The 25,982-nt window shown below is 41.1% G+C and overlaps 1 protein-coding gene, 1 non-coding gene and 1 pseudogene across 3 annotated transcripts in view; all 3 read left to right on the top strand.

Moving 5' to 3' along the window:
* Nucleotides 1–25,982, top strand: part of Mast2 (microtubule associated serine/threonine kinase 2) — a 163,446-nt gene that overhangs the window by 12,170 nt on the left and 125,294 nt on the right. For both annotated transcript variants that reach the window (XM_051171944.1, XM_051171943.1), the window contains exons 2-3: nt 12,161–12,308; nt 19,173–19,315. In XM_051171944.1, coding sequence (XP_051027901.1) covers nt 12,161–12,308; nt 19,173–19,315 — 291 coding nt within the window. The remainder of the gene's footprint in view (nt 1–12,160; nt 12,309–19,172; nt 19,316–25,982) is intronic.
* Nucleotides 3,459–3,808, top strand: LOC127211855 (60S ribosomal protein L34-like; annotated as a pseudogene).
* Nucleotides 7,118–7,219, top strand: LOC127212128 (U6 spliceosomal RNA). The gene has a single exon (XR_007833510.1). It is a non-coding gene; the product is annotated as a U6 spliceosomal RNA (small nuclear RNA).

Here is a 25,982-nt window from a genome sequence, read left to right as displayed (position 1 = left end):
GAAACAGCAAAAAAGATCCTCCTTTAAAAAAAAAAAAAAAAAAGGAAGGAGAGAACCAATTCTTGAAAAGTTTTCTCTGACTTTCACACATGCATTGTGGTGAGAGTGTGCCTGCGCTTGAAATGGAGGCTTTAATTTGTACATTTTTCCCTTCGGGGAAATGTACAGTTTTCTTTATTAAGAAACTGTCTTAGAATGGGATATATCTCCATTGATTTGAGAATGTAATTAAGTTCAGAGCTCTAGAGGCCCTCCTGTCTAAATTCTGAGGTATGCTGTGACATCAATAGTGTTAGGAGGGCTCACCGAGCGGGAAGTTGAGCTGTTGCAAAATCCTTTAATACTTAATAAAAGGAGATTAATTCACTACATAGACCTCTTGCCTATCTTTCACCAAAGTAGAGCTACTTTCTAGTATTGTTAGGCTTTCTGTTAGGTATTTATGAAGATTTATGAAGCAGAACATTTAGATATAGTTGGTAATAGTTTTAAAAGTTATTTCAAAGGGATGTTATTAATATGATTTTGTTCAGGTAACCCTGGATATTTAGTTCCTGCCTTTGACTAGTAAAAGAAAAGGGATATTGTTATTCTAGCGCAGTCTTTGGTCTTTATATTAGGGAACACTGGTTCCTGTAACAGATGCATTCAGAGTGACCTAGACTGATACAAACTTTCCCAGTTTCTGTCCAGGTTCTTGCAAGGTCAGCTGAGGAAAGTGGATGACGGGCCAGCACAATCACTTTCACTTGTGTTTTACTTCTCAACTCAGTTACAGGCCTATAGCTCAGTGATGGAGAGCTGAAAACATTATGTAGCTGCCCAAGAGGAAGGGAAATCATGTTTTATCAACTTGTAGCTACTCTCCCCACTGTATTGGTAGAATTTTAGGTTTTTCTTTTATTCCTTCAGAGCCCACAGAATTTTGAGTCACAGCCATTTTAGGTATAAGAAAAAGCCTTGCCCCAAAGCCTGCTAGAAATTCTGAAAAAGCTTCTTTCCCTTTGTTTTTGGCATAGTAGATCTTTGACACCCCGCCCATGAGCCCTTGATTTTTATCTTTATCCAGTGTTAAATTGTGATAGTCCTATAAAATAATGTCGATGGATTATCTTATAAGGGCTGGGAGGTAGCTCAGTATTTAGGGTACTTGCGTAGCATATGTGTGAAGCCCTGGCTCAATCCCTAGCACTGCAAAAACAGATGTGACGGTGTACTATAATCAGGGGACGGAGACAGGACCATCAGAAATCCAGAGTCATAGAGTTTGAGGCCAGCTTGGGAATACATGAGGCCCCATCTTAAAAAAGAAAGGAACAAAAGAAAAAGAAAAAAGTGTTAACTGATCCAATACGTTACATAGTGCCCCTGAAGTTGGAATTTCATGTAACGTCTATATTTTTCACATTGATACTATTTCATGAAGTAGTATTTTTATTTGCTTTTCAACTTTTAAAACATAAAAAAATACTTTTAGCTTCTTGCCTGGGCCTGATAGGTAGGTTTTGGCTTGCCAGTCCTGTTTTATGTTACTATATTCAAATCAGTTTCTTTAATTTGTAGTAATACTTTGATTGATTCATATTCTCTCCGTCCTTCCCTCCCTCTCCCCCTCTTTCCCTCTCTCTTTCTTTTTGAGACAGAGTCTTTATACCCTTGGCTAACCTGGAACTCTGTATAGACCAGGGTTGCCTGTCAAGTGCTGGGATTAGAGATGTGCCACCGGGTGGTGGTGGCACACGCCTTTAATCCCAGCATTTGGGAGGCACTCACCTATGTGCTCCTTTGCCACCATACCACACAGCATGGACAGAAGATGTCACCCAAGGGCCTTCCAATTGCATGGCCAGCCTATAGCTGAACCACCACAATGTACAAATATATGGTGGACCAATGGGAGCAGCTTGAGCATTATGAAGAGAGATGGAACTGGAGACTTGAGGGTGGAGAGGAGTAGCCTGTTGTGAGTGGCCAGCCCCTCCACCAGGGGCCAGGGTGAGGTCCTACCCCAAACTGCTGCTGAGGACCATGTCTAGGTCTCTGGCTGTGAAGCAGCAGCAGGGGTCGGTGCCGATGTCTGTGGCTCACATGACCACTAGAGAACATGGGGATGTCTTTGGTTGGGGCAGCTGCCAAGGACTATGTGGATGTCCAGGGGATGTGCAGAGCTGGCCCCATTCCTCACTGGCTGCAGAGCTTTGGAGAATTGGCTACACCTCTCACTGGCAGCAGAACTTGGAAGAGCTGGCACTTTGCCTCAATGAGGCAGTACAATGGAGCTGGCCCTGGTGGCAGTGGTATGGGAGAACTGAGTCCAGCAGTTGGGAAAGCTGACCACAGAATTAGAAGCATGGGAGAGCTAGCTTTGCTCTCACCAGCTTCAGCACTCCAGAAGCCACCTTGCCTGGGCAGTACAGTAGTGCTGGCTGTGGTCGAGGGGGTGCAGCCCTGAGGGCAAGAGCCAGAGAGAGCTGGCCCCACCACTCATCTGCCTTGAGGTGGAATGGTGTATGTGTGTGTGAGAGGGAGAGGGAGAGGGAGGGAGGGAGGGAGAGAGAGAGAGAGAGAGAGAGAGAGAGAGATGCGCCCCCCCTTACCCTTCATTACCTTTGGTAGTTGGGACAGTGGCCCTAGATTTATGAGAGCAGATGAGCTGCCTGGCTGCAGCACTCAGGAGAGCCAGGGTGGGGCGGGGGTCTGTGGGTATAGTTTGGAGTGCTGGCCATGAGAGCAGGAGAGCTATTCCTGCTCCCTCACTGGCAGTAGCACTTAGGAGAGCGGGCTGTGAGCATCTCACCTGGGCAACACAGTGGAGCTGGCCCTGAGGTGAAGGCTTGGTTGTGAGAGCAGGAGAGCTGGTCCAGTCCCTCACAGGTTGCAACACTTTGCACCTTGATTGGAGCTGGCTCTGGAGGTATGAGGTGAGGGTGAGCTGCCCTGAGGGCATGAGAACAGGAGAGCTGACCCTGCTTCCTGCTGATGGTGGCAATGGGTGGCCTAGCTGGAGCAGTGCTAGAGAGCTTGCTCTGGTGGTTTGGATAGGGGAGAGCAGCTGTGTGGATGATTGATATGGGTTATGGGAGCACTGTTCCAGTAGACCAAGGAGCATGTTATTTGTTGAGTAGGGCCAGTCCTTGCCTGCTGAGAGGCCTGGGCCACCACCAGCCACTGCTATTGCCACCCAGTAGCTGGCCTATTTGCCCTGCTGTGGTTAAGAGAGTGAGGCCCCACAGTGTTGCAAGCACAGAGGTCTTACTAGGGAGCCATTGGTGTGGCTGGTGCTATGAGGGCAGGGAGGCATACAAAGGCCTGGAACTCTCAAAGCACTGCCTAGCTGCAAGGTCACCCTGATTCTAGCCAACTACAGGATACCCAAAGATGAGTCTCAGTGATAGTACAGTATTACTTTAGAAACCTTGAACCAGCTCTTCCGGGGATGGTGCTTAGAGGCACTCAAAATGGTCCAGCGTTTGACATACCGTTGTAGGCTATCCTACAATACAGCCTCTAACAAAACTAGGCTGTCTTGAAACCCCGGCAACAGAATTTACCTGTATACCAAGAAGGTTGGGAAAGCATCTAAATCCGCATGAGGTGTGTGCCCAGGCCAACTGTGAGGGGTTCGTGCTGTGAGGCCTAAAGTCCTGATAAGACTGTCCAAGTCAAAGAAGCACGTCAGCAGGGCCTACGGTGGCTCCATGTGTGCCAAGTGTGTCTGAGACAGATCAAGCGGGCTTTCCTTATTGAGGAGCAGAAAATCGTTGTGAAAGTGTTGAAGGCACAAGTACAGAGTCAGAAAGCAAAATAAATATGTAGCTTTTTTAAGTAGTAAAAGTCAAGGTTTGGTCTATGGTTCTGTTAAAAACAAACAAACAAAAACCTTGAACCAGACCAATGACTTGTTGCATTAAGTATTTGTGTGTAAAGATGCTTAGGCAAAAACCAAAAACCAAAACCCCAGAAAGTGTGTGATACATAGCAGTTTGCTATGCCACTTTAATACATGAGTGTGTGATAGAGAGATGGAAAGATGGTGGAGTGGGTGGGGGATGCAGCATGAATGCCTGAGGCAGAGAAGGGTGACAGGTATGGGAGTGTGGCCAGCGGACACAGGAGCATGTCATTGCCAAGTCGTGCAGAGTGGTGTACAGCAGCCTGGAGCTTGAGCAGCTTCCGCCCCCTAACTCTCTGTCCCTCCGTGCTATCACCTTGGCTCTGAGCAATGACAAGATACCTTGGATGAAGAACGGTTCATCTTCTGGATTAAGCCTCCTCAAAAGACCTCCACGCTGATGTCTGTGGTCCCTGGTGCTACTTTGAGCCGTGTTGATGTCGTGTCTGCTGCTGCCAGAGGACATTTTTTTTGTTTTTCGAGACAGGGTTTCTCTGTGTAGCCTTGGCTGTTCTGGACTCACTTTGTAGACCAGGCTGGCCTTGAACTCACAGCGATCCGCCTGCCTCTGCCTCCCGAGTGCTGGGATTAAAGGCGTGCGCTGCCACGCCCGGCTCAGAGGGCATTTTCTATGTTGATTGACAGAGTAGAGCCTCAGGAATCCACTTACCTCTTTGCCTGTCTGTCCCACCCAATACTGGGGTTTCTAATCTTGGAGCCTGGGTTATTTGCTTGTTTTTTTAGAGATAGGGTTTCTCTGTGTAGTCTCGGCTGTCCTGGAACTCCCTCTGTAGATCAGGCTGGCCTTGGACTCAGAAATTGACCTGCCTTTGTCTCCCAAGTATTGAGATTAAAGGAGTGTACCTCCAATTGGCCGAGCCTGGTTTTGTATATGGCTTTTGGGAATTGGAGCTCATTTCACCATGCTTGTGTGGCAGGCACTTTGCCAATTAAGCTAGCTTCCCAGGACACCTTTTAGTAAAATTTAAAACCATAGATTACAGAAGGAAAGGCTAATCTATTTATTTATCTATGGTTTTTTTCTTTCTGATTTTCCATGGTTTATTCTTGTATTGTTTTTCTTTTGTTCAGAGAAATTCTCTTAGTTAACTATTAGGCTAAGTCTGCATTAAATTAATTCTTTTATCTTTTCAAAAGATATTTTCATGTGTCTTGCTTCTGAGCTGACTTTTTTTTCTTTAACATTTTATAAGTATTCGTTCTCCTTCCTCTGGTCTCAACAGTTTTTAATGAGAAGTTTGCCATTCAGATGATTTCCCCCTAGAGTATGGTTTTCTTCCAGCTGTTTCATTCTTTGCTCTTTGTTTACGCTTGTCTTAGTCAGGGTTTATGTTGCTGTGATGAAAACATCATGACCAAAGAGTTAGGTGGGGAAGAAAAGGTTTATTTGGCTTACTCTTCCAGATCATGGTCCATTACTGGAGGAAAAGAGGACAGGAACTGAAGCTGGACAGGAACCTGGAGACAGGAACTGATGCAGAAGCCTTGGAAAGTGCTGCTTATTGGCCTGCTCCTCATGGCTTTCTTAAAGAACCCAGGATCTCAAGGATGGTACCACCCACCATGGGCTAGGCCCTAACTTGTGTCAAATTGACACACAAAGCCAGTCAGTACATGCTTTTTCAGATTTTTTTATTTTAAGACAGGTCTCTGTGTATAGCCTTGGCTATCCTGAACTCACTTTGTGCATCAGGCGGGCCTCAAACTCACAGAGATCTGCCTGCCTCTTCCTCCCAGAGTGCTGTGATTACAGGTGTGGACCACTATTTTCAGCTGGAATTTTTATTATTATGTGTCTATCTTTAAAAAAAGAAAAAAAAAAAAAGATTTATTTATTATTATGTATACAGTGCTCTATCTGCATGTGCACCTGCCTGCCAGAAGAGGGCATCAGATCTCATTATAGATGGTTGTGAGCCACCATGTGGTTGCTGGAAATTGAGCTCAGGACCTCTGGAAGAACAGACAGTGTTTTTAACCTCTCAGCCATCTCTCCAGCCCCTATTATTTATCTTTTATGTATTTCTTTAAGTTTTATTTTTGTTTGATGTTCACTTATCTTCTTTGATTGGTAGGTTTGGGTCTTTGGTACATTTGGAAAAAGTAACTTTTTACTCTAGTACCATAGCAGCTGGTCTGTTCTTTCCTTTGAAACTGGAATAATGTGGACTTTAATTTTGTTAATTCTGCAGGTTCTCGAGTCTCTCTTATAGTTTTAAATCTTTTCTTTTTCTTTCTTTTTTTAAATTGTTTTTTTAGAGACAGGGTTTCTCTGTGAAGCCTTGGCTGTCTTGGACTCTTTGTAGACCAGGTTTGCCTCGAACTCAGAGATCGCCTGCCTCTGCCTCCCCTACTCCCCCAGCAAGCTAGGATTAAAAGTGTGGGACACCACTACCCGCTAATCTTACTTTTCTCAATTGATCATACTGAATGTCTTCTAGTCTGTGTTTCAGCTCAGTTTCCTTTTTCCCCCTTCAGTTCTAAAGCAGGATGTGATGGTGCATTTTATCAACTGAGCTATACATTCTCAGTGCCCTGCTGATTTTTTAAAGGTATTGCCTTTCTGGTCACTGTGGAGATTATATATAACATTCTAAATGTATTTGTTTTTATTTTTTGCTGTGCTGGGAATCAAATCCATCATCTTAGATATGCTAGGCAAGTGCTGTACCACTGACTTACACTCCTAATCCTTAAATTTCTAACAATCTAAGTTGAATTGGTATCAATTTAACTTTGATTGTATGCAAAACCAATGTTCCCTCCCTCCCTCCCTCCCTCCTTCCTTCCAAGATTTCTCTGTGCAACAACTCTGGCTGTTTTAGAATCTTCTGTAGACCAGGCTGGCCTCAAACTAGAAGAGATTCACCTGCCTCTGCCTCCGCAGTGCTGGGATTAAAGCTGTGTGCCACCACCATCTGGCAAACTTTTATTTCTTTTTCTTTTGGCTTTTTGAGACAAAGTTTCTTTGTGTACTAGTCCTGGCTGTCCTGAAACTCTGGCCTGCTGGCATTAAAAGCATGTGTCACCACACTGGTTCCAAAACTTTTAGTTCTGTATAGCTTCTTTTCTACCCATGTATATAGGATTTATTTTTTTTTTTTTGCAAATTACATTTTTATACATTTATATCCAATAACATAAATTCCTAATCTTTGAAATGTGCTGCTCTTTAATAATGTAGTTTTTTAAAAGTTCTCTGATGTTCTCTTCGGCAGCACATATACTAAAATTGCAACAATACAGAGATCAGCATGGCCCTTGCACAAGGATGACCTGCAAATTCATGAAGCATTCCATATTTAAAAAAAAAGTTGTCTAGTGCCATAATTGTAGCAGTAAGTACTTGTCTAGTCCCAGTTTCTTGGGGTCTGAAGCAGGAAGATAGTGAGTTTGAGTCCAGCCCAGGCAATATAAGAAACCTTGTCTCGGGGCCTGGAGAGATGGCTCAGAGCTTAAGAGCACTGTCTGCTCTTCTGGAGGTCCAGAGTTGAATTCCCAGCAACCACATGGTGGCTCACAACCATCTGTAATGTGATCTGGTTCCCTCTTCTGGTGTGCATAAAGACAGTGTACTTGTATACATAAATAAATCTTTAAAAAAAAAAACACCTTATCTCATTAAATAAAACAAAGCAAAAAAAAAAGTACAGAAATGCAGAAATATTGGCTTCATATTTGCTCATGTAAGTTGTCTTTATTGAGATGTTTATTATTATTTTCATAGACCACCAAGTTTCTGTTTACTGTCTTTTAATTTTAATGAAGAGCCAGTTGTGGTGGCCTTTGCCTTTAATTCCAGCCCTTAGGAGACAGAGGCAGGTGGATCTCTGAGTTGGAGGCTAGCCTGGTCTACAGAGCTAATTCCATGACAGCCAAGGCTATACAAGAGAAAAAAAGAAAAAGGAAAAAAAAATCATTTTAACATGAAAAACTTTTTTTTAAAAAAAGATTTATTTATTATATATACAGTGCTCTGCCTGCATGTACACCTGCACACCAGAAGAGGGAACCAGATCTCATGATAGATGGTTGTGAGCCACCATGCGGTTGCTGGGAATTGAACTCAGGACCTCTGGAAGAGCAGACGGTGCTCCTAACCGTTGAGCCACCTCTCCAGCCCATGAAAAACTTTCTTGTTTTTTGTTTTGTTTTGTTTTGTTTTTTTGAGACAGGGTTTCTCTGTGTTGCTCTAGTTGTCCTGGATTTACTTTGTAGACCAGGCTGGCCTTGAACTCATAGTAAATCCATCTGCCTCCGCCTCCAGAGTGCTGAGACTAAAGGTATGCATCACCATGCCAGGCTGAAAAATTTTTATTTAGCACAAGTGTAGGGGCTGGAGAGATGACTCAGAGGTCCTGAGTTCAATTCCCAGCAGCCACATGGGGGCTCACAACCATCTATAATGATGGTGTGCAGGTATATATGTAGGCAGAACACTATACATAATAAATAAATCTTAAAAAAAAAATGCAAGATTAATGGTAATGGACTTCTGCTTTTGCTTGTCTAAGAATGTCTCTTCCTTATTTTTGACATAGTTGACATATGTTTGAATAGTTCTGATAGACTTAATTGCAAGTTAACAATTTATCATTTAGCAGATTAAGCATTTTTAAAATATTTAAAAAATACATTTATCAATATATTTGTTGTTGTAGATGTGTGTTTGTGCCTTGCCCACATTGTAGGTATATGTGTTGAGGTCAGAAGACAGCTCAAGGGAATTGAATGAAATACATTCAAAACACCTGACCACATCATGTCTTTTGTAAACTTGTAAGCACGTCGAGTAAGCAATAACAGCTTGATTTAAAAATGACCTTAAAAAAAAAAATCCCTTTTAAGCGGAGCTTGGTGGCGCACGCCTTTAATTCCAGCACTCGGGAGGCAGAGACAGGTGGATCTCTCTGAGTTGGAGGCCAGCCTGGTCTACAGAGTGAGTCTAGGACAGCCAAGGCTACACAGAGAAACCTTGTCTCAAAAAACCCAAAAAAACCAAAACCAAACAACAACAAAAACCCTTTTACTTTCTGAATTTTGGAGGTGTGAATGTATGTAGGCTCGACAAAGATAATGACTTTGAAAAAAATATTTTTTTTTATTTATTTGAGACAGGGTTTCTCTGTATACCTCTGGGTGCTCTGGAACTCACTCTGTAGACCAGGCTGGCCTTGGTGGCACACAGCTTTAATCCCAACACTTGGGAGGCAGAGGCAGGTGGCCAGCCTGGTCAAAAAAGCATGTCCAGGACAGCCAGGACCACACAGAGAAACCCTGTCTTGAAAAACCAAAATACCAACCAACCAACCAACCAACCAACCAAACCAAACCAAAACCCGAAACCCCTAACCTCTGAGTCATCTCTCTAGTCCTCACCTAGAATTCCCTCTGTAGACCAGGCTGGCTGTAAACTCAGATTAATCTGACTGGGGTGAGAGAGGCAGTGCTGAGACTAGAGGTATGCACTATCATACCACCATGCCCTGCCTCAGCCCTGTGAAGATTTATTTATTGTGTATAATGTTCTGCTGTATGTGAGCCAGCAGGCCAGAAGAGGGCACCAGATCTCATTATAATGGCTGTGAGCCACCACGTGGTTGCTGGGAATTGAACTATGGTCTTTTGGAAGAGCAGGCAGTGCTCTTAACGTCTCATCCATCTCCCCAGCCCCTCAGTTTTGTTCTGTGAGGAGGAGACAAAGAAGGAAGAAGTAAGGTTAGAGAAGGTAGATTGGAATAGGAGGCTAAGGAAAGTTAGGTACCTGAGAATTTCTCTGTCGTTGCAGCATAGCCCTGGCTATCCTGAATCTCATTCTGGAGATTAGGAAGGCCTTGAACTTAAAGATCTGCCTACCTCTGCCCCTTGAGTGCTGGGAATAAAGGTGTGGGTCGTCATACTTGGAAAAGTTTTTCTATTTCCTAGGTATTTTTAACATCTCTTAACCTAGATGAAATTTTAAAAACTCTTGGGTCTGGAGAGTTGGAAATGGGTCTGGAGAAATGATTCAGTGGTTAAGAGCACTGACTGCTCTTCCATAGGACCTACACTCCATTCCCAGCAACTACATGGCAGGTTACAACTATTTGTAACTCCAGTTCCAGGGGATCAACACTCTGACACATACATATATGTAGGAAGACACCAATGCACATAAAGAATGAGACAAGCAAAACTCTTAATTAACAGGGTTTTTGTTTTGTTTTGTTTTTTTGTAGTCCTGGCTGTCCTGGACTTGCTTTGTAGATCATGCTGACTTTGAACCCCCAGAGATCCATCTGCCTCTGCCTCCCAAGTGCTGAGATTAAAGGTGTGCACCACCATCTCTGGCTTTATTAAATACTTTTATAAATTACCAGTCTTATGATTTTTAAAGATGCTTTTGATTTAAAGTAGATTGTCTATACAAGATAGCAAAATAGCAGCAGGAATAAAAACCCCATAAAGCCTAATTCAGAAATATCAGTATTTCCCACAGAGGAAAATCTACAGCCAGATTATCTTTAAGTAGATTTTTTCCTAATTTTGCAAATATTTGCAACTTTAATCAATACAGCTGTCATATATAAAATCAGCTGGAGTACCAACTGGCAGACTTTTTCAAAAATTTCTACTTCCTCTGTTTTATACTTAGAAAAATTAATAGTTCTCTCATTTCCTGAACCCTAGGGTTGCTTCTTTTCACTGAATCTTGGGCTTGTGCTGCACATTTCTGTGAGCATGAGGAGGCTGAAGACATTAATTTACTCTTATATGCGTCTTTGTGGCTGAGCCAATGAAGTTCCTGCCTCCCTTGAACAGTGGCCTATGTCTTATAGATTTTCTGGTGAGGCAATTACCTTCACCCTGTGGGGATGAACGGGACAAGCGTCTCCTCAGCATCTTCATGATCAGACAGTCAAACATCTCCTAAACTAAGAAACACTGTAGTAAGCAGAAGCCACAGGAAAACACAGAATTAAATACTGGAACAGTGGCAGAAGAAAAAGACTAGCAAATTAACAAACTGCAAGTTTTGAATGCTCTGAAAACAGATGACTGGAGTGGTTTATTTTAAAACAAGATTCTGTCCGTGAGCTGGCTCATTGGGTAAAGGCATTTGCTGCCAAGCCTGATGGCCTGAGTTTGAATCCTGGGACTCATATGGTAGAAGATGAAAACTGACTCTTGCAAGTTTTCCTTTGACTCCTCATGTTTCCGTGGTGCCTATGAGTGTTGGGACCTAAACCTGAGCACTCTGCAAGCCCAGTAACTACTTAACTGCTGGGGGTTCACTCTGTAGCCCCAAACCTTCTGTTTGGGTTGCTATCACAAAATACCTTAAACCAGTTAGCTTACAAACAGTATAAAATTTTTTAAAAACAATTCTGTAGACTGGGATGTCTGAGCTCAAAGCGTTGGCAGATTTGGTGTCTGGTGAGGACACTTCTTGCTGTGTTCTCATGTAATAGAAGTGGTGATGGGGGCAGGGGTGAGAGAATAAAAAGAGAAGTAAATTAAGTAAACAGAATTGATCTGTATATCAAAATGTTGTAAGTTGTCTTGTGAGCTGATTCTTCCATTGTTTCCTTTGGCATTTTGTGGTTAATATTTCAGGTTCTTGAATAGCACACTAAGCTTTATTTAAGAAATATATTTCTGATTTAGCTGTATCATTCCTAGGTATTTGCCTAAAAGACTTCATATTAGTCTCTCAGAGATATGTGGCCATTAGTTTTTATTGTAGTACTTTTGGGGTCAGCAAGAGGGGTCTGCAAGTAAAGGTACTCACTGCTCAGCCTGATGACCTGAGTTCTGTTTTTCCTACCCACACAATGGAAAGAGAGAATAGGTTCCCGAAAGTTGTCTTCTGACGTCTACACTTGTACTGTGCATATGCATAACCCCTCCAATAACTGAATAAATGTTTTTAAAAATCGGTACTTTTAAAGTTTATGTTTACTTTATAAGTATGAGTATGTTGCCTGCATTTATGCCATATGCATGCAGTTCCTATGAGGACGGATGAGGGCATTGCATCTTCTGGGTGTGGAGTTACAGATGGTTGTCAGCTGCCACTCGGATGCTGGCAATTGAATTCCAGTCCTCTGGAAGAGCAGCTGGTGTTCGTGTTCTTAGCTGCGGAGCCATCTCTGTCAGCTCTCATGCTCCCTTTTTTATTGGAATGAGTGTTGCATGCATGTTTAATATACAGTTCTTTAGAGAAGATATTAAAGATTCACGTTTTACTCCTTTTTTTCATTGAAGGATATGGTTGCTGGACTTAGTCCCCTGCTCTTCAGGAAGCTTAGTAATCCTGACATATTTTCACCTCCTGGGAAAGCTAAACTCCAGCGACAACTTAGTCAGGATGACTGTAAGTTACGGAGAGGAAGCCTGGCCAGTTCTCTGTCAGGTAAATACCAGACTTATTTTTTTAATGGAATGTGGGGGAATGAGCATATTAGTATGTGGTACGTAGTGCTTAGCATGCACAGAACCTGCTGGGTTCAATTTCCAGAACCAAAAAGTGGAGATGTGGATGATTGTGGGACTGTGTTGTTAATACATAAAGAGACATCAGTCGACTTGGCGTCTTGATGGCCTCTTTGATGGAATCCCACAGGATACGGTGGGAAAGCCTGTTACCCTTCTACTACTTTATAGATGATCTGAGTGCTAAGCACCTGAGCATCACAGGCAGTTGTCAGCTAACTAGTACTCTACGCTGTTCCAGTGTGGGTTTTGCTCCTTCTGCAACTTTGTAGATCTCACATTCCTTTCTTCTCACCCCGTTGCTCCAGTCCCTGTCTCTACCCCTACACCCCCCACACCCAAGCCATGCTGGAAAAACTGAGGGTCTTGTGTATGCCAGGCATGCGCTCTGCTACTGAGCTGTAACCCTAGCAAACCCCCATAGTTATCTTCTTAATTCGTCCAAAGAAAAGGTGATTATCCAAGATACAGAGTTGTAAAAGTCCTGGTCTAAATAGAATTCAGTTAAGATACAGTATAATTTTAATCAATCAATAGATTATGGACTATGAAAAAAAAAAAGTATGACCAGTAGTGAAGATCAATAGAGAAAAAATGTCCTGCTGTGCTTCTTCCCCAGTAGTGAGCCATTATCAATTCTTTTCTTTTTCTTTCAGATCCTTTTCAGTGATATTCCTCTTGGCTTTATTATCTCATTGTTGCACTGTCATTTTTATTTTGTTATTTCTGCTTTTATTTTTCATAGAGCTTTATTTATCTTTTAAGAGCAGGATTGTCTTCTGACTGTTCATGATAAATTGAACTTTTAACAATCTTACTGATTGGTGTGTTTAGGGGTGTGTGCCATAGCTTGCATGTGGAGAGCAGAGGACAATTTTTAGTCATCTCTACCATGTTCTCTCTGCCATGCTGATCTGGAAGATCATTGAAGTTATCAGTCTTGGCCACAATACCTTTACCCTGAGAGCCATTTCAATAATCCTATAAATTGAGTTTTGAATTAAGAATTAAAAAGAAAAACAAGCTGGGCAGTGGTGGCACACTCCTTTAATTTCAGTACTTGGGGAGGCAGAGTCAGGCAGATCTCTGTGAGTTTGAGGCTAGCCTTGTCTACAAATTGAGTCTAGTCCAGGATAGCCAAGGCTGCATAGAAAAACCCGGTCTCAGAAAACAATAAAAGAGCGGGTTGGCGGTGGCACACACCTTTAATCTCAGCACTTGTGAGGTAGAGGCAGGCAGATATGGCCAGCTTGGTCTGCAGAGTGAGTTCCAGGACAGCCAGGGCTACACAGAGAAACCCTGTTTCAAAATACCAAAAATATATAGAGAAAAAAGAATGTATAATAAATTAATAAATATAGTATGCAAATAATAACATAATAAATAACACATAAAATATAATAAATATATAAAGAAAAACAAAACAAAATAAAACTGTAGTTGAATAGATAGTGTAGCTGTTAAGAGCACTTGTGGCTCTATTTGATTCCCAACACCCACATGTTGCTTTATGACCCTCTGTAGCTCCAATTTGAGGGGGTCTGACTCTTCTGACTTTTTTGCAGGCACCAGGCATGCATAGACACACACACATGCAGACAAAACACTCATACGTTTAGAGTAAATACATTAAAAAATATTTTAAGAAGGAAGAAAACTGTAAGTGTTGGGATAACTAAGTTGATTAGGTCATGTGTGATGGCGTCACTTAGAATCCATGCCAATGTGGAGGTTCCTAGAATTTACTGAACTGTCCAGCACACAGCCCAGCCTATTCTGTGTCTCACACAAAAGAACCTCCAAGGCTGTCCTCTGTTTTCCACACACATGTATACCTTCATACACACATGCATTTCTATACATAGGCAGTTTTTTTTTTAATATAAGACTGGCCTCGAACTCACAGATTTCTCCCCCTACCCCTTTTCCGAGTTATAAGGATAAAGTATGAGTTACCATGCCTGGGTGGTGGTTTTGTTTTGTTTTTTGTTTTGTTTTGTTTTTCTGGGTGTTTTATTTTTTAAGTGGTTAAAATATCCACTCCAAATGGGTGCCAGGAAGGGAACAAAACTCTGGTCCTCTGAAAGAGCAGCAAGTAGTCTTAGTCACTGAGCCATCTCTTCAGCCCCATTTATTTGTTTGTTTGTTTATTGCTTATTTATTTAGAGACAGGGTCTTTGTAGCCCTTGCTAGCCTGGAACTAGCTACATAGACCAGGCTGGCAGCAAACTCACAGTGATCCACCTGCCTTTGTCCCTCAAGTGCTGGAATTAAGGTGTTTACCTCCATACTGGGCTTTTTTTCTTTAGATTAAAAAACAATTTTTTTTTTCAAGTCAAGGTTTCTCTGTGTAACCTTCATTGTCCTAGACTCACATTGTAGACCAGGCTGGCCTTGAACTCACAGAGATCCGCCTGCCTTTGCCTCCCGAGAGCTGGATTACAGGCATGTGTTACCTTGCCTGGCTAGATTTAAATTTTTTATTTTATATGTATGAATGTTTTTCTTGCATGTATGTTTGTCACTTGTGTGCCTGGTTCCTAAGGAGGTCAGAAGTGGGCTGGGTCCCTTTAGAAGTTGACTTATAGTTAGTTGTGAGCTGCCCTATAGGCACGAGGAATCAAATTTGGGTTCTCTACAAGAGCAGCAAGTGCTCTTAACTGTTGAGCTATCTCTTTAGCCCCTTAACTTTTCTTTTAATTACTTAAGCAACTCTAGTTCCTATGTTGTGATTGTAATGTTTATCACTTCTATTCTGTGTGGAAGAGTGTTCTAAAATGTGGAAATTGTTTGACTATTCTATTTGTGATATTTTTAGTTAACTTGATTTCAGCCTTGTATCTGTTGTAAACATTTATTAATTTATGTTCTAGTGTTTTGACTATGTATGTCTGTGCACCATGTGTATATACTGCCCATAGAGGCTAGAAAAGGCCTTCGAACTGGACTACAAATGTTACCCACCATGTAGTTTCTGGGAATCAAACTGTGCCCTTGACTACTGTGCCATCTTTTCATTACCTCAGCCTGCATCTTGCTTTATGCTTTAGGTGTTTTCATTTTTTTCTCCTTTTCTTTTTGTTTTTGGTTGTTGTTGTTTTGTTTTGTTTTTGAGACAGGGTTTGTGTATCCTTGGCTGCTCTGGACTCGGTTTGTAGACCAGGCTGGCTTCATTCGAACTGACAGTAATCCATCTGCCTCTGCCTCCTGAGTGCTGAGATTAAAGGCGAGCGCCACCACTCCCAGCCCTTTTCTGTTGGCTTTTATTGCAAGAGAGTCTTACTATGTATCCTTGAGTACTCTGGAACTTATTGTGTAGACCAGGGTCATCTCAGAACTCATGGAAAGAGATCTGTGGGTTTCTGCCTCCCACGTGTTAGAATTAAAGGCCTGTGCCACCATGCCCAGCAGTTGTTTTCATTTGTCAATACTGTACCTATCTAAGATTTTGCTGGGCAAATGAATATTTTTCTTAGCTGCAACTTAAAAAAAATATTTTCCTGGTTATGTTCCACCTATCTCCTTTTAGTCTCTCTCTTTTTTTCTTTTCTTTTTTTCCCTTCTGTTGTGAAATAGGGGACTGTGCCTTACGTCAAAGCCAGGGCCTCATACCTGCTTTTTATTTTTATTTTTATTTTATTTTATTTTATTTTTATTTTTTTTCATACCTGCTTTTTAAATGCTATATGTCTGATCTATATTGAGCTAGTTCTTGACAAAATATTTTTGTCCCTTTTGTCCCTTTATAGGCACTGTTTGTCTTTGATATTTTCTTTCTTTATTTTACAACTTCATTCTTGTTTTCATGGTATTTCCTGAAGGACGGAAGGTCAAAGGATGCACTTATTCTGTCTTGTATGAAGGGCTCTAACCCAGCTGCTTATACATGCTAGCCACCCTTTTTATGTGAGTGACGCTCCATCACACTTCTGCTATGTTTAATGAGCAGTTTTCCATTTGTAGCATGTTACTTGTTTATTTGAGGAGCTAGTTCTGTTTGTTCATATTTTTTCTTTAATTTTATGTTACTAATTTTGTTCAAATTATTAACAGTTTATTACAGATATTTGACCAAATTGGTTTCTTCTAAAGCTGTATAAACCTCTCTCAATAAGCCCTCCTCCTCTCCCTTGCCTTCCACTTACTCTGTAGACCAGACTGGCCTCGAACTCATAGAGATCCACCTGCCTCTGCTTCCTAAAGCCTGGGATTAAAAGTGTTTGCCACCACTGCCTGGTTTGTCCCTCCCTCCCTTTTAATGGTGACACAGGATCTCCTTTTTTATAAGGAGAATTTGTGATCCTCTTGTCTTTAACCTTCCTGAGTGCTAGGATTACAGGCATAAACCACATTGCCTATCTGTCACCTCTGCTCTTTGAGACAGTATTCCCGGTTTTGAAAGTTTTGAGTAGAGAATCCTCCTCCTGTTTTTACTGTAGAGATTGAGCCAAGGCCGCACAGATACTAATGAAACACTCTACCATTGAGCTATGGCCTTAGCTTTATTATCTTTTTTGTTTGTTTGGTTGTTTTTTTTTTTTTTTTTTTTTTTTTCAAGACTGGGTTTCTCTGTGTAGCCTTAGCTGTCTTAGACTTACTTTGTGGTCCAGGCTGGCCTTGAACTCACAGTGATCCACCAGCCTCTGCCTCCCAAATGCTAGGATTAAAGGCGTGCGCCACCACTGCCCCGCCTATTAACATTTTTTTTATCAAGGGCTTTATGGAAAGACATTTTAGGAAAACGTCATTTGACAAGATAAATAGGCTTTAAAAATCATTTTATTGCTGATCGTGGTGGCACATGCCTTTAGTCCTAGCACTTGGGAGGCAGAGGCAGGTGGATCGCTGTGAGTTCGAGGCTAACTTGGTCTACAAAGCAAGTCCAGGACAGTCAAGGCTACACAGAGAAACCTTCTGTCTCTAAAGAAATTTTTTTTAAAAATATTTTTCGTTTTAAAAAGCAAAGCAAAATAGTTATAAAAATTTGAGTATAATCCTGGGTGCTGGTGCATGCCTTCAATCCCAACACTCTGGAGGCAGAGGCAGAGTTCATCCCTCCAGGGTGACACAGAGTGACCCTGTTTTGAAAAACTAAACAAAAAGTTTGAATATAAAATAAGTATCATGGGCTGGAGAGATGGCTCAGAGGTCAAGAGTACTAACCGTTCTTCCAGAGGTCCTGAGTTCAATTTTCAGCAACCACATGGTGGCTCACAACCATCTATAATGTGATCTGATGCCCTCTTCTGGCAGGCAGGTGTATATGTGGACAGAGCAATGTGTACATAATAATAAAATCTTTATAAAAAAATAAAATAAGTGTCATGTCAAAGTGAAGTCATTTTTTTCCTTTTTAATATATAATTTACTCTTTTATGTGCATTGATGTTTTGCCTGCATGTATGTCTGTGTGAGGGTGTCAGAGGCCCAGGGACTGGAGATACAAACAGCTGTGAGCTGTGATGTGGGTGCTGGGAATTGAACCTGGGTCCTTTGGAAGAATAGCTAGTGCTTTAACCACTCAGCCATCTCTCCAGCCCTTGAAGTCATTCTTTAGAAATATTATTTTTGTTTTGTTTGTGGTGCTGGTTTGGTATAGGGCTTTGATATAGCTTATGCTGCTCTCAAGCTCACTGTGAAGCCCACGTTGGCCTCAGACAGTTCTCATGCTTTCTCTTTCTCAGTGTTGGGATCCTAGCTATTTGTATCATGCCAAGTAGATTGTAGTCATTCTGAATCTTTATTTTCTCCTGCATTTTAATTTCCTTTGTTTGGTTTTACCAGGTTGCTATTCAAATGAATTGCATCATATTTTGTTTGCAACAAATACAAGAAAAACTCTAAATAGCTAAGATTGTGTCAGGTACAGGAAGAGTTTTCAAGTGAACCGAGTAATCAAGATAAAGCCAATGGAAAGTGCACGGCAAAACAGTCAAGTTAGATAAGAGAAGAATGTGAAAGGAGTAGGAGATGAGGCCAGAAAGATAATCTGAATTTTGGAGTTCTTTTTAGAATCATTAAATGTTAGATTTACTTCTTTTAAACATGGGGGAAGCCATCAGATGGCCTTTAAGGGAAATAAAGGACACAATCACATTGATTTTGGTTAGCAGCAATATGAAGGATGTGAAGAAAAGGGGGAAAATGGGACTGGACATCTCCTGCAAAATCATTGAAATTCTAGGTACTTTGTCTTTATAGGTGACTTTCCCTTAGTTGCCCCTCCGTACCCCTAAGATAGGATCTTACTGTATTTTCCTGACTGGCTTGATACTTACTATGTAGCCCAAGCTGGTCCTGAACTCATGTCTCTACTACTGTGTCTAGCTTGACTTTCATTTATATTTCAGTGAATTAATGTAGTGGGTAAGCCTGGAATGAGCACGTGGAATCTGGTAAGAACAGTATAGATTCAGTGTCTGTCTTCCAGAATCACACTGCTCAAACTTGTTTTGAATAATAGTTCTGCACCACTCATTGCACTTCATTAGGGTTGTAGAAGGGCTTAGAAAACTCTTAAGACTGCTAGTTTAAGTGTTAAGGCGTGAGGTTAGCATGGTGGTGACTGTTACTGAGAACTGAGTATGCGCAATGTGCTTTAGTGTCCCACTTGCACGTCTCATCACTAAGACATTTAGCCCTTTCAAATTCTAACATGGGTACGGATGAACTTCTTTTGGTTTGGGTCAATATTATTTTGTCTACCTGACACCATTGTGTTTGTATTTTTTCATTCATTTGTCAACATACAATTACGTTAATGTTTTCTGCCTTGTGTTTGAAGGTAAGCAGCTGCTCCCTTTGTCCAGCAGTGTACACAGCAGCGTGGGACAGGTAACTTGGCAGTCTACAGGGGAAGCATCAAATCTGGTTCGAATGAGAAACCAATCCCTTGGACAGTCTGCACCTTCCCTTACGGCTGGCTTGGTAAGTGTAAAGCTACGGGCTGCTCTAGGAATGATTCCGTGACCTTCATTTATCATTGATGTTTGTTCTCTTTTCATTTTTAGGGTTTTTAGTAATTCTTCCAATTGAATAAGATTGGCATTATAATAAAAAAACGTTCTGATCTCTTGATTAGTGATTATCAAGAGAGTAATTGAGTATGGTTGTAACTTTTGTTTGGTTTTTAGAGACAAGAGTTTCTCTGTGTAGCCTTTAGACCAGGCTGGCCTTGAACTCAGAGATCCACCTGCCTCTGCCTCCCATGTGCTGGGATTAAAGGCGTGCGCCACCACCGCCTAGCCATATTTTGTATATTTATCATTTGTTAGGTACTTCGCCTGCTTCCACCTTTTGACAATTATGAACAACGTTGCTATATTAATAGATTTTTATGTGGACACATGTTTTTATGCCCTTTGTGTGTGCATGAAATTACTGTTTATAAGGTTTAATCATTGAGAATTTTGCTTTCTTGTCATTTTTAGCTATTATTTTGATTTTAGTCATTCAGATGAGAGTAAAGTAGTATTTTGTTACTTTGATTATCTCTGTTATAACTAACGATGTTCATTGTCTTTCATGTATTTATTGGACAGTATATCTTCTTTGAAGTGTTTGAATTCTTTGCCAAGTTTAAAAACTGAGTACTCTCATTATATTTATTTTCACATTGGCTTGATTTTTGTTTTTGTTGGCTCTCTGAATTCATGAGAATTCCAGAAGTTTAAAGATGTTCAACTTGAATTTGCTGCATACCAAGCTCTACCCTAAACCCGCTTGAATGAAGTGATGAGTTGTGGGCACACACAGTTCTTATCTGACCATTTGTACTTTTGGCTTTGATTTTTTTTTTTTTAACCTGTGCTTAGCAGTGTATTAGACATTTTTTTCATTCTACAAACAGTACAATAATAACCAGTTATAGAGCATTGATGTTACAGTAGACATTATAAGTAATCTAGAGCTTATTTAAAGCATATGGAGGGATGCGGTTGGGTCCCTTAAACTTAAAAGATTTTTAAAGATGTTTTTATAGCTGGGTGGTGGTGGCGCATGCCTTTAATCCTAGCACTCGGGAGGCAGGGGCAGGCAGATTGCAGTGAGTTCAAGGCCAGCCTGGTCTACAAAGCAAGTCCAAGACAGTTAAGGTGACACAGAGAAACCCTGTCTCGAAAAAAACCAAAAAAAGAAAAAAGATGTTTTTATTTCATATGTATAGTAAGTGTTTGCCTGCGTGCATGTGTATGACATCACATGTGTACATGGTGCTGAAGGAGGCCAGAAGAGGGTTTCGGATCCTCTGGAACTGGAGTTATTAGATGATTGTAAACTCTGTATGTGCTGGGAACTGAACCCAGGAACTCTGCCAAAGCAACAAGTACTCTTAAGTGCTAAGCCATCTCTCTACTATGTGGAATTTTCTAAAAGGAGTTTAAACAGTCCTCTGATTTTAATGTCACTGGGAGATTTTGTAATTAGTGGATGTCTCAAGGAAAGAGTTAATTATTTTCTCCCAGCAATCTGCCTTTTATTTTCCCTGGTGCTCTTCTCTTAGTTGTTTACTCATCTACTGTATCCTCAGGCAAGCTTGTTTGATTTCATTGCTTAGAAATTTCCAGTTGGACATTTATGTTTGTTGACACATTTACCTGTTTGTATTCGTCTTCTTTCTGCTTTCCTATTGCATATTGAGATGTATGCTCTGGCTGTTATATATCTGAAAATAATCTAAATGAAAATTTGTTAGCGTCATTATATATAGAACCTAGAGAGCTTTTAGGTTATACATAACAAGATCATATAGAATAAACATCCAATTTCAAAGTAATAAAATGTAACCTTTATAGAAATTATGTGTTGATTATGATTTCAAAAGTGACTAAAGGGTGGCTGGGGATCTACCTCAGTTGGTAGAGCCCTTCTCTAGCATGCACAGAGTCCTAGGTTGACTCCCTGGCACTCCATAAACCTGGTGTTGTAGCACGTTTGTATTCCTGCACTCAGGAGATGAAGGCAGAACTTCAGCGTCGTCCTTAGCTGTATGGTTATAAGCCAGGTTGGGATACATAAGATTCTGGCTCAAAACAAACAAAATTCCTAGACCTAAAAAGTATCCAAAGGCAATCAAGAATCATTCTGGCTATAATTATCTGGGAGGTAACATGCCAAAGGTTAGACCTAATTAGAGTCTGGAAAACAGGGAAGCAAAAGCCTTTAATGAAGCAAACACTTTAATTGTTAGGCCACCTACATGACGCAGCGGTTCTCAAGCTGTGGGCCTTGATCCCTTTGGAGGTCTCACATCAGATACCCCGCTTACCAGACACTTACATTATGACTCATAACAATAGCAAAACAGTTAAGAAGTAGCAAGGAAATAATCTTATGGTTGGGGATCACCACACCATGAGGAACTGTATTAAAAGGTTGAAGCATTAGGAAGGTTAAAACCACTGATATAATGTGTCTAATCAAGTGATATTTGGACATCTCTCTCATTTTAAGCATATATTGAAGGGGACTTGTTGAAGTGTGTGTGTGTGTGTGTGTGTGTGTGTGTGTGTGTGTGTGTGTGTGTTTGCATGCATATTTACCATCATGCTTGTAAGGAGGTCCCAAGATTCCAAGATAGCTTCTGAGAACTGGTTCTTTCCTTCCTTAGTGTGGGTCTTGGGGAACAAACATAGGTCAATCATCAGGCGGGACAGCAAGCACCTTTACCTAATCCTGAGCTGTCATCCCTGCTTCTCCTCTCCTTTTCTTTTTTGAGACAGGGTCTCTCTATGTAGCCTTGGCTTTCCTGGACTTGCTTTGTAGACCAGGCTGGTCTTGAACTCACAGCAATCTCCCTGCCTCTGCCTCCCAAGTGCTGGGATTACAGGTGTGCACCAACCATGCCTGACCACTGGCTCTTTCTTGTTTTGAGAAGACTGCCTTTTTTATAGGTATGATCATTTGTAAGGAGTATGTCTTTCCATTGTTACGTTTCTAGTAACATGAATGTATCTGGTACATAATAATTGTGTTATTAATGGAGTAAAGAACTTTTACGCTATGAATTAAGTATGTGTTATATCTGATTGGGTTTATAAAAGTTGTTTGAAGTATGATGTCCATATAAGAAGGTTGTTCAGTATGTCCTTACCAGCCTGATACAATGTCACACAAACCTCTCTATTTTTCTTTTACTAATCACTACTTTATAAACTTGTTGAATAATGCATTCTACATGATAAATTTTGTAAAAAAATAGTGGTTTAAAAAATGCCTCCCTCCCCAAATTACCCTCAGCAATGGGACTAGGACTATAATTTCAGTGGTAGAACTCTTGCTTAATCTATACATACTGAATATGATATGTTATTTCAGAAACCATGTTATTTTGAATTTTTTTTTTATTAATGTGAAATTGCTAAAGAAAAATTCATTTCAGTTTCTCCTACTACGTATCACAACATAGACTACTCCTGTGATCCTAGATCGTTTGAAGATCCTACATTTTGAAGGCTCCGTTTAAGATATTAGTTGCCTATCTGGACTCCTGTAATTTCTGATTGACTGGATACAAATTTACATTTTTATGACTGTCTGATTAGGGTTGTTTAATTTGCTAGTCTTGTGGAAGCCAGGGAACTACGTATTGTCTGGTTTATTATAAAGGGTATTTAAAGGATAAAATACAAGCTGATAAGAACTAGGTGAGGTGAGGTTTGGAAGAGTCTTGAGTGTAGGAGCTTCTGTCCATGTGAGTTGGGTGCGCCCTCCTCATGGCACATGGGTGAATTCTTGTTGGACTACCTGTAAGCCAGGCCTCCGTGTCTTCAGCCATTCAGAAACAGTGGAAACTTGGTTTTTAGGGTTTTTATTGAGACTTCATTGCACAGGTGTGATTGAGGAGTCTATAGTTGGTATATAAGTGGATATTATCTGGTGCTAACAGTTTGTGGAAACCCAGCTAAGTTTGTCTGTTTGGATTCTTAGTTTCTTTGTGCAGCAGCATTTCTTCTTCTCATATATAAAGCAAAATTCCTTTCAAAGTGGTAGTAGTGGTGGGCTATTACTGTTACACAAAGGTGGTCAGACTTTTCATTGTTTTTGTGAATTTCACATCACGCACCCCAATTCCATTCATCTCCCTGTGCCTTTGTATCTACCCTCCACCCTTGCAACTTCCCCCCAAATAAAAACAAACAAACATCTCATCGTGGAATCTGTAATGTATCACAATATGTCCCATAGTATACTTTTTGTCCACACATCTTTACTCTGAAATGTTTATTTGCAGTGAGTCATTGGTCTGGTTTGAGTCTTCTGACTTCTGTTATACTATCAGTCAATACTGGATCCTCACCAGGACTCCTCTCAGATAATTCTGTTGTTACCATGGCTCATGGAGATCCTGCATCTTTGGGTCCTTTTATGCACTCCAGCAGTTCATAGATGGGGTAGATGTTGGGGTGGGTCAACTGAAAGCCCTGGACCTGGGCCTGGGTGATAGCTGAGTTGGGTGCTAGGTTTCCTGCACCCATATATACCACTAGGGCTAGCTCTTCAGTGCTGCTCCAGCTAGTCACTTAATGCTGTAGCTGCCAAGGGGCAGGGCCAGCTGTCTTGCACTCATGCCCTTGGAGCGGGCTTACCTGAACCCACACCAATACCACAGCCTCAACTCTACTGTGTTACCCAGGAATGGTGCAGGGCCCACTTTCAAGTGTCTCAGTCAGTGAGGTGAGGGGCCAGCTCTGCACAGCCCTTGGATAGCAACATGTTCCTAGGCCCAGACCAGAGACATCTGCATGGCCACTGGTAGTAATATGAGCCTCAGACATTGACACAGATCCTTGCTGCTGCATGGCCCCCACATCAGACCCAGACATGGCCCTCAGCAGCAGCGCAGCACAACCGTGACTTCACCATAGCCTCAGGTGGCAGGGCAGGCTACTCAACATCAGGCTATTCTGCTCTACCCTTGAGTTTCCAGTTCTGCTTCTCTTCATAGTGCTCAAACTGTTTTGCTTCTTTTTCTCTATCTCTCTCCCACAAAACTTGACCATCACAGTAGCTCCACCTGTAGGATGGCCATGTGGTAGACTGGTGGGCCTCTGGGTGTCTTGCATCTGCCCGTGCCACCTCAGATAACTTTTCTTCCTTCCTTCCTTCCTTCCTTCCTTCCTTCCTTCCTTCCTTCCTTCCTTCTTTCTTTTCTTCTCTTTCTTCTCTTTTCTTTTTAAGGTTTATTTTTATGTATATGAGTGCTTTATCTGCATGTATACTTGCATGCCAGAAGAGGACATCAGATTAAATTACAGATGATTGTGAGCCACCATGTAGTTATTGCGAATTGAACTCAAGACCTCTGGAAGAGCAGAGAGTGCTCTTAACCTCTGAGCCAGCTCACCAGCCCTCAGATAGGTTTTTTTCTTTTTCTTCTTCCTTTCTTTTTTTTGGGGGGGGGGTTTCGTTTTTTGAGACAGGGTTTCTCTGTGTAGCCTTCACTATCCTGGACTTGCTTTGTAGACCAGGCTGACTTCAAACTCACAGCAGTCTACCTGCCTCTGCCTCCCAAGTGCTGGGATTAAAGGTGTGCACCACCACTGCCCAGCTCAGGTAGTTTCTTAATGGTCAGTTTTTAAAGATTTTCTTTCCATTGTAACATGCATCAAATTATTTTGTATTGGTGAATGATGTTTCATTGTGTGGATATACACTTGTTCCTATTTATTTATTTATTTATCTGTTTATTATGTATAGTGTTCTGCCTGCATGTACACCTGTAGGCCAGATCACATTACAGATGGTTTTGAGCCACCATGTGGTTGCTGGGGATTGAACTCAGGACCTTTGGAAGAGCAGGCAAGCACTCTTAACCACTAAGCCATCTCTCCAGCCCTTTACCTGTACTTTATTATCCAAGGTTTTAATAATCTAAAAATATTTCATAAAAATTTCCAGAAACAAATAATTTAAAATTTCAAATTGCATGTTATTTTATATAGATTGATGAAATCTTGCATTGTCTTGCTGTGTTGTTCCCAGGATGTGAGTCATTCCTTTGTTCAACCATCTATGTTGCTCATCTGATAGGATCTTAATAACCATCTTAAAACCATCAGACCAGCCATTCTATTGTCACTGTACTTAAATGAAAGTAATCCTGATTTTACTTACCCTGGAGCATAAAAGCAGTTATATTAGACATTTTACTACAGTATATTATTATAATTGTCTTATTTTAATGAAAGTTTCTAACTTAAACTTTATTGTAGATATGTGTGTTACTATGGTTTGTTCCCCAAGGGCTCATATAGTAGAAGCTTTGCTCTCAAGATGGTGATATTAAGAGAGCATTGAGGTAGAACCTAGTTAAATGTCTTCAGGTTTTTGGAGAGTGCTGCTCTCAGAAAGATTAAGGTAGGTCTTATAAGATCCTTGTTCTTTCTGGGTAGAGGTTCATTTTGAAAGAGAGCCTGGGGCCTGGCCAGATGGATAAAGGCTCTTGCTGCCAAACCTGACATACCCTAGACTCACTCACATGGAGGATGGAGAGAACTCGTTTCCAAAGGTTATCTTTTTACCTTGCATAAACAAATAGTTTTCTTGATAGAACATTGATTTTTATTACTTAAAAAAGCTTCATATTTATTTTGCT

Source organism: Acomys russatus, chromosome 29, assembly GCF_903995435.1.
Source record: "Acomys russatus chromosome 29, mAcoRus1.1, whole genome shotgun sequence".
Taxonomy (NCBI): domain Eukaryota; kingdom Metazoa; phylum Chordata; class Mammalia; order Rodentia; family Muridae; genus Acomys; species Acomys russatus.
This window is presented reverse-complemented; position numbering and strand designations above follow the sequence as displayed.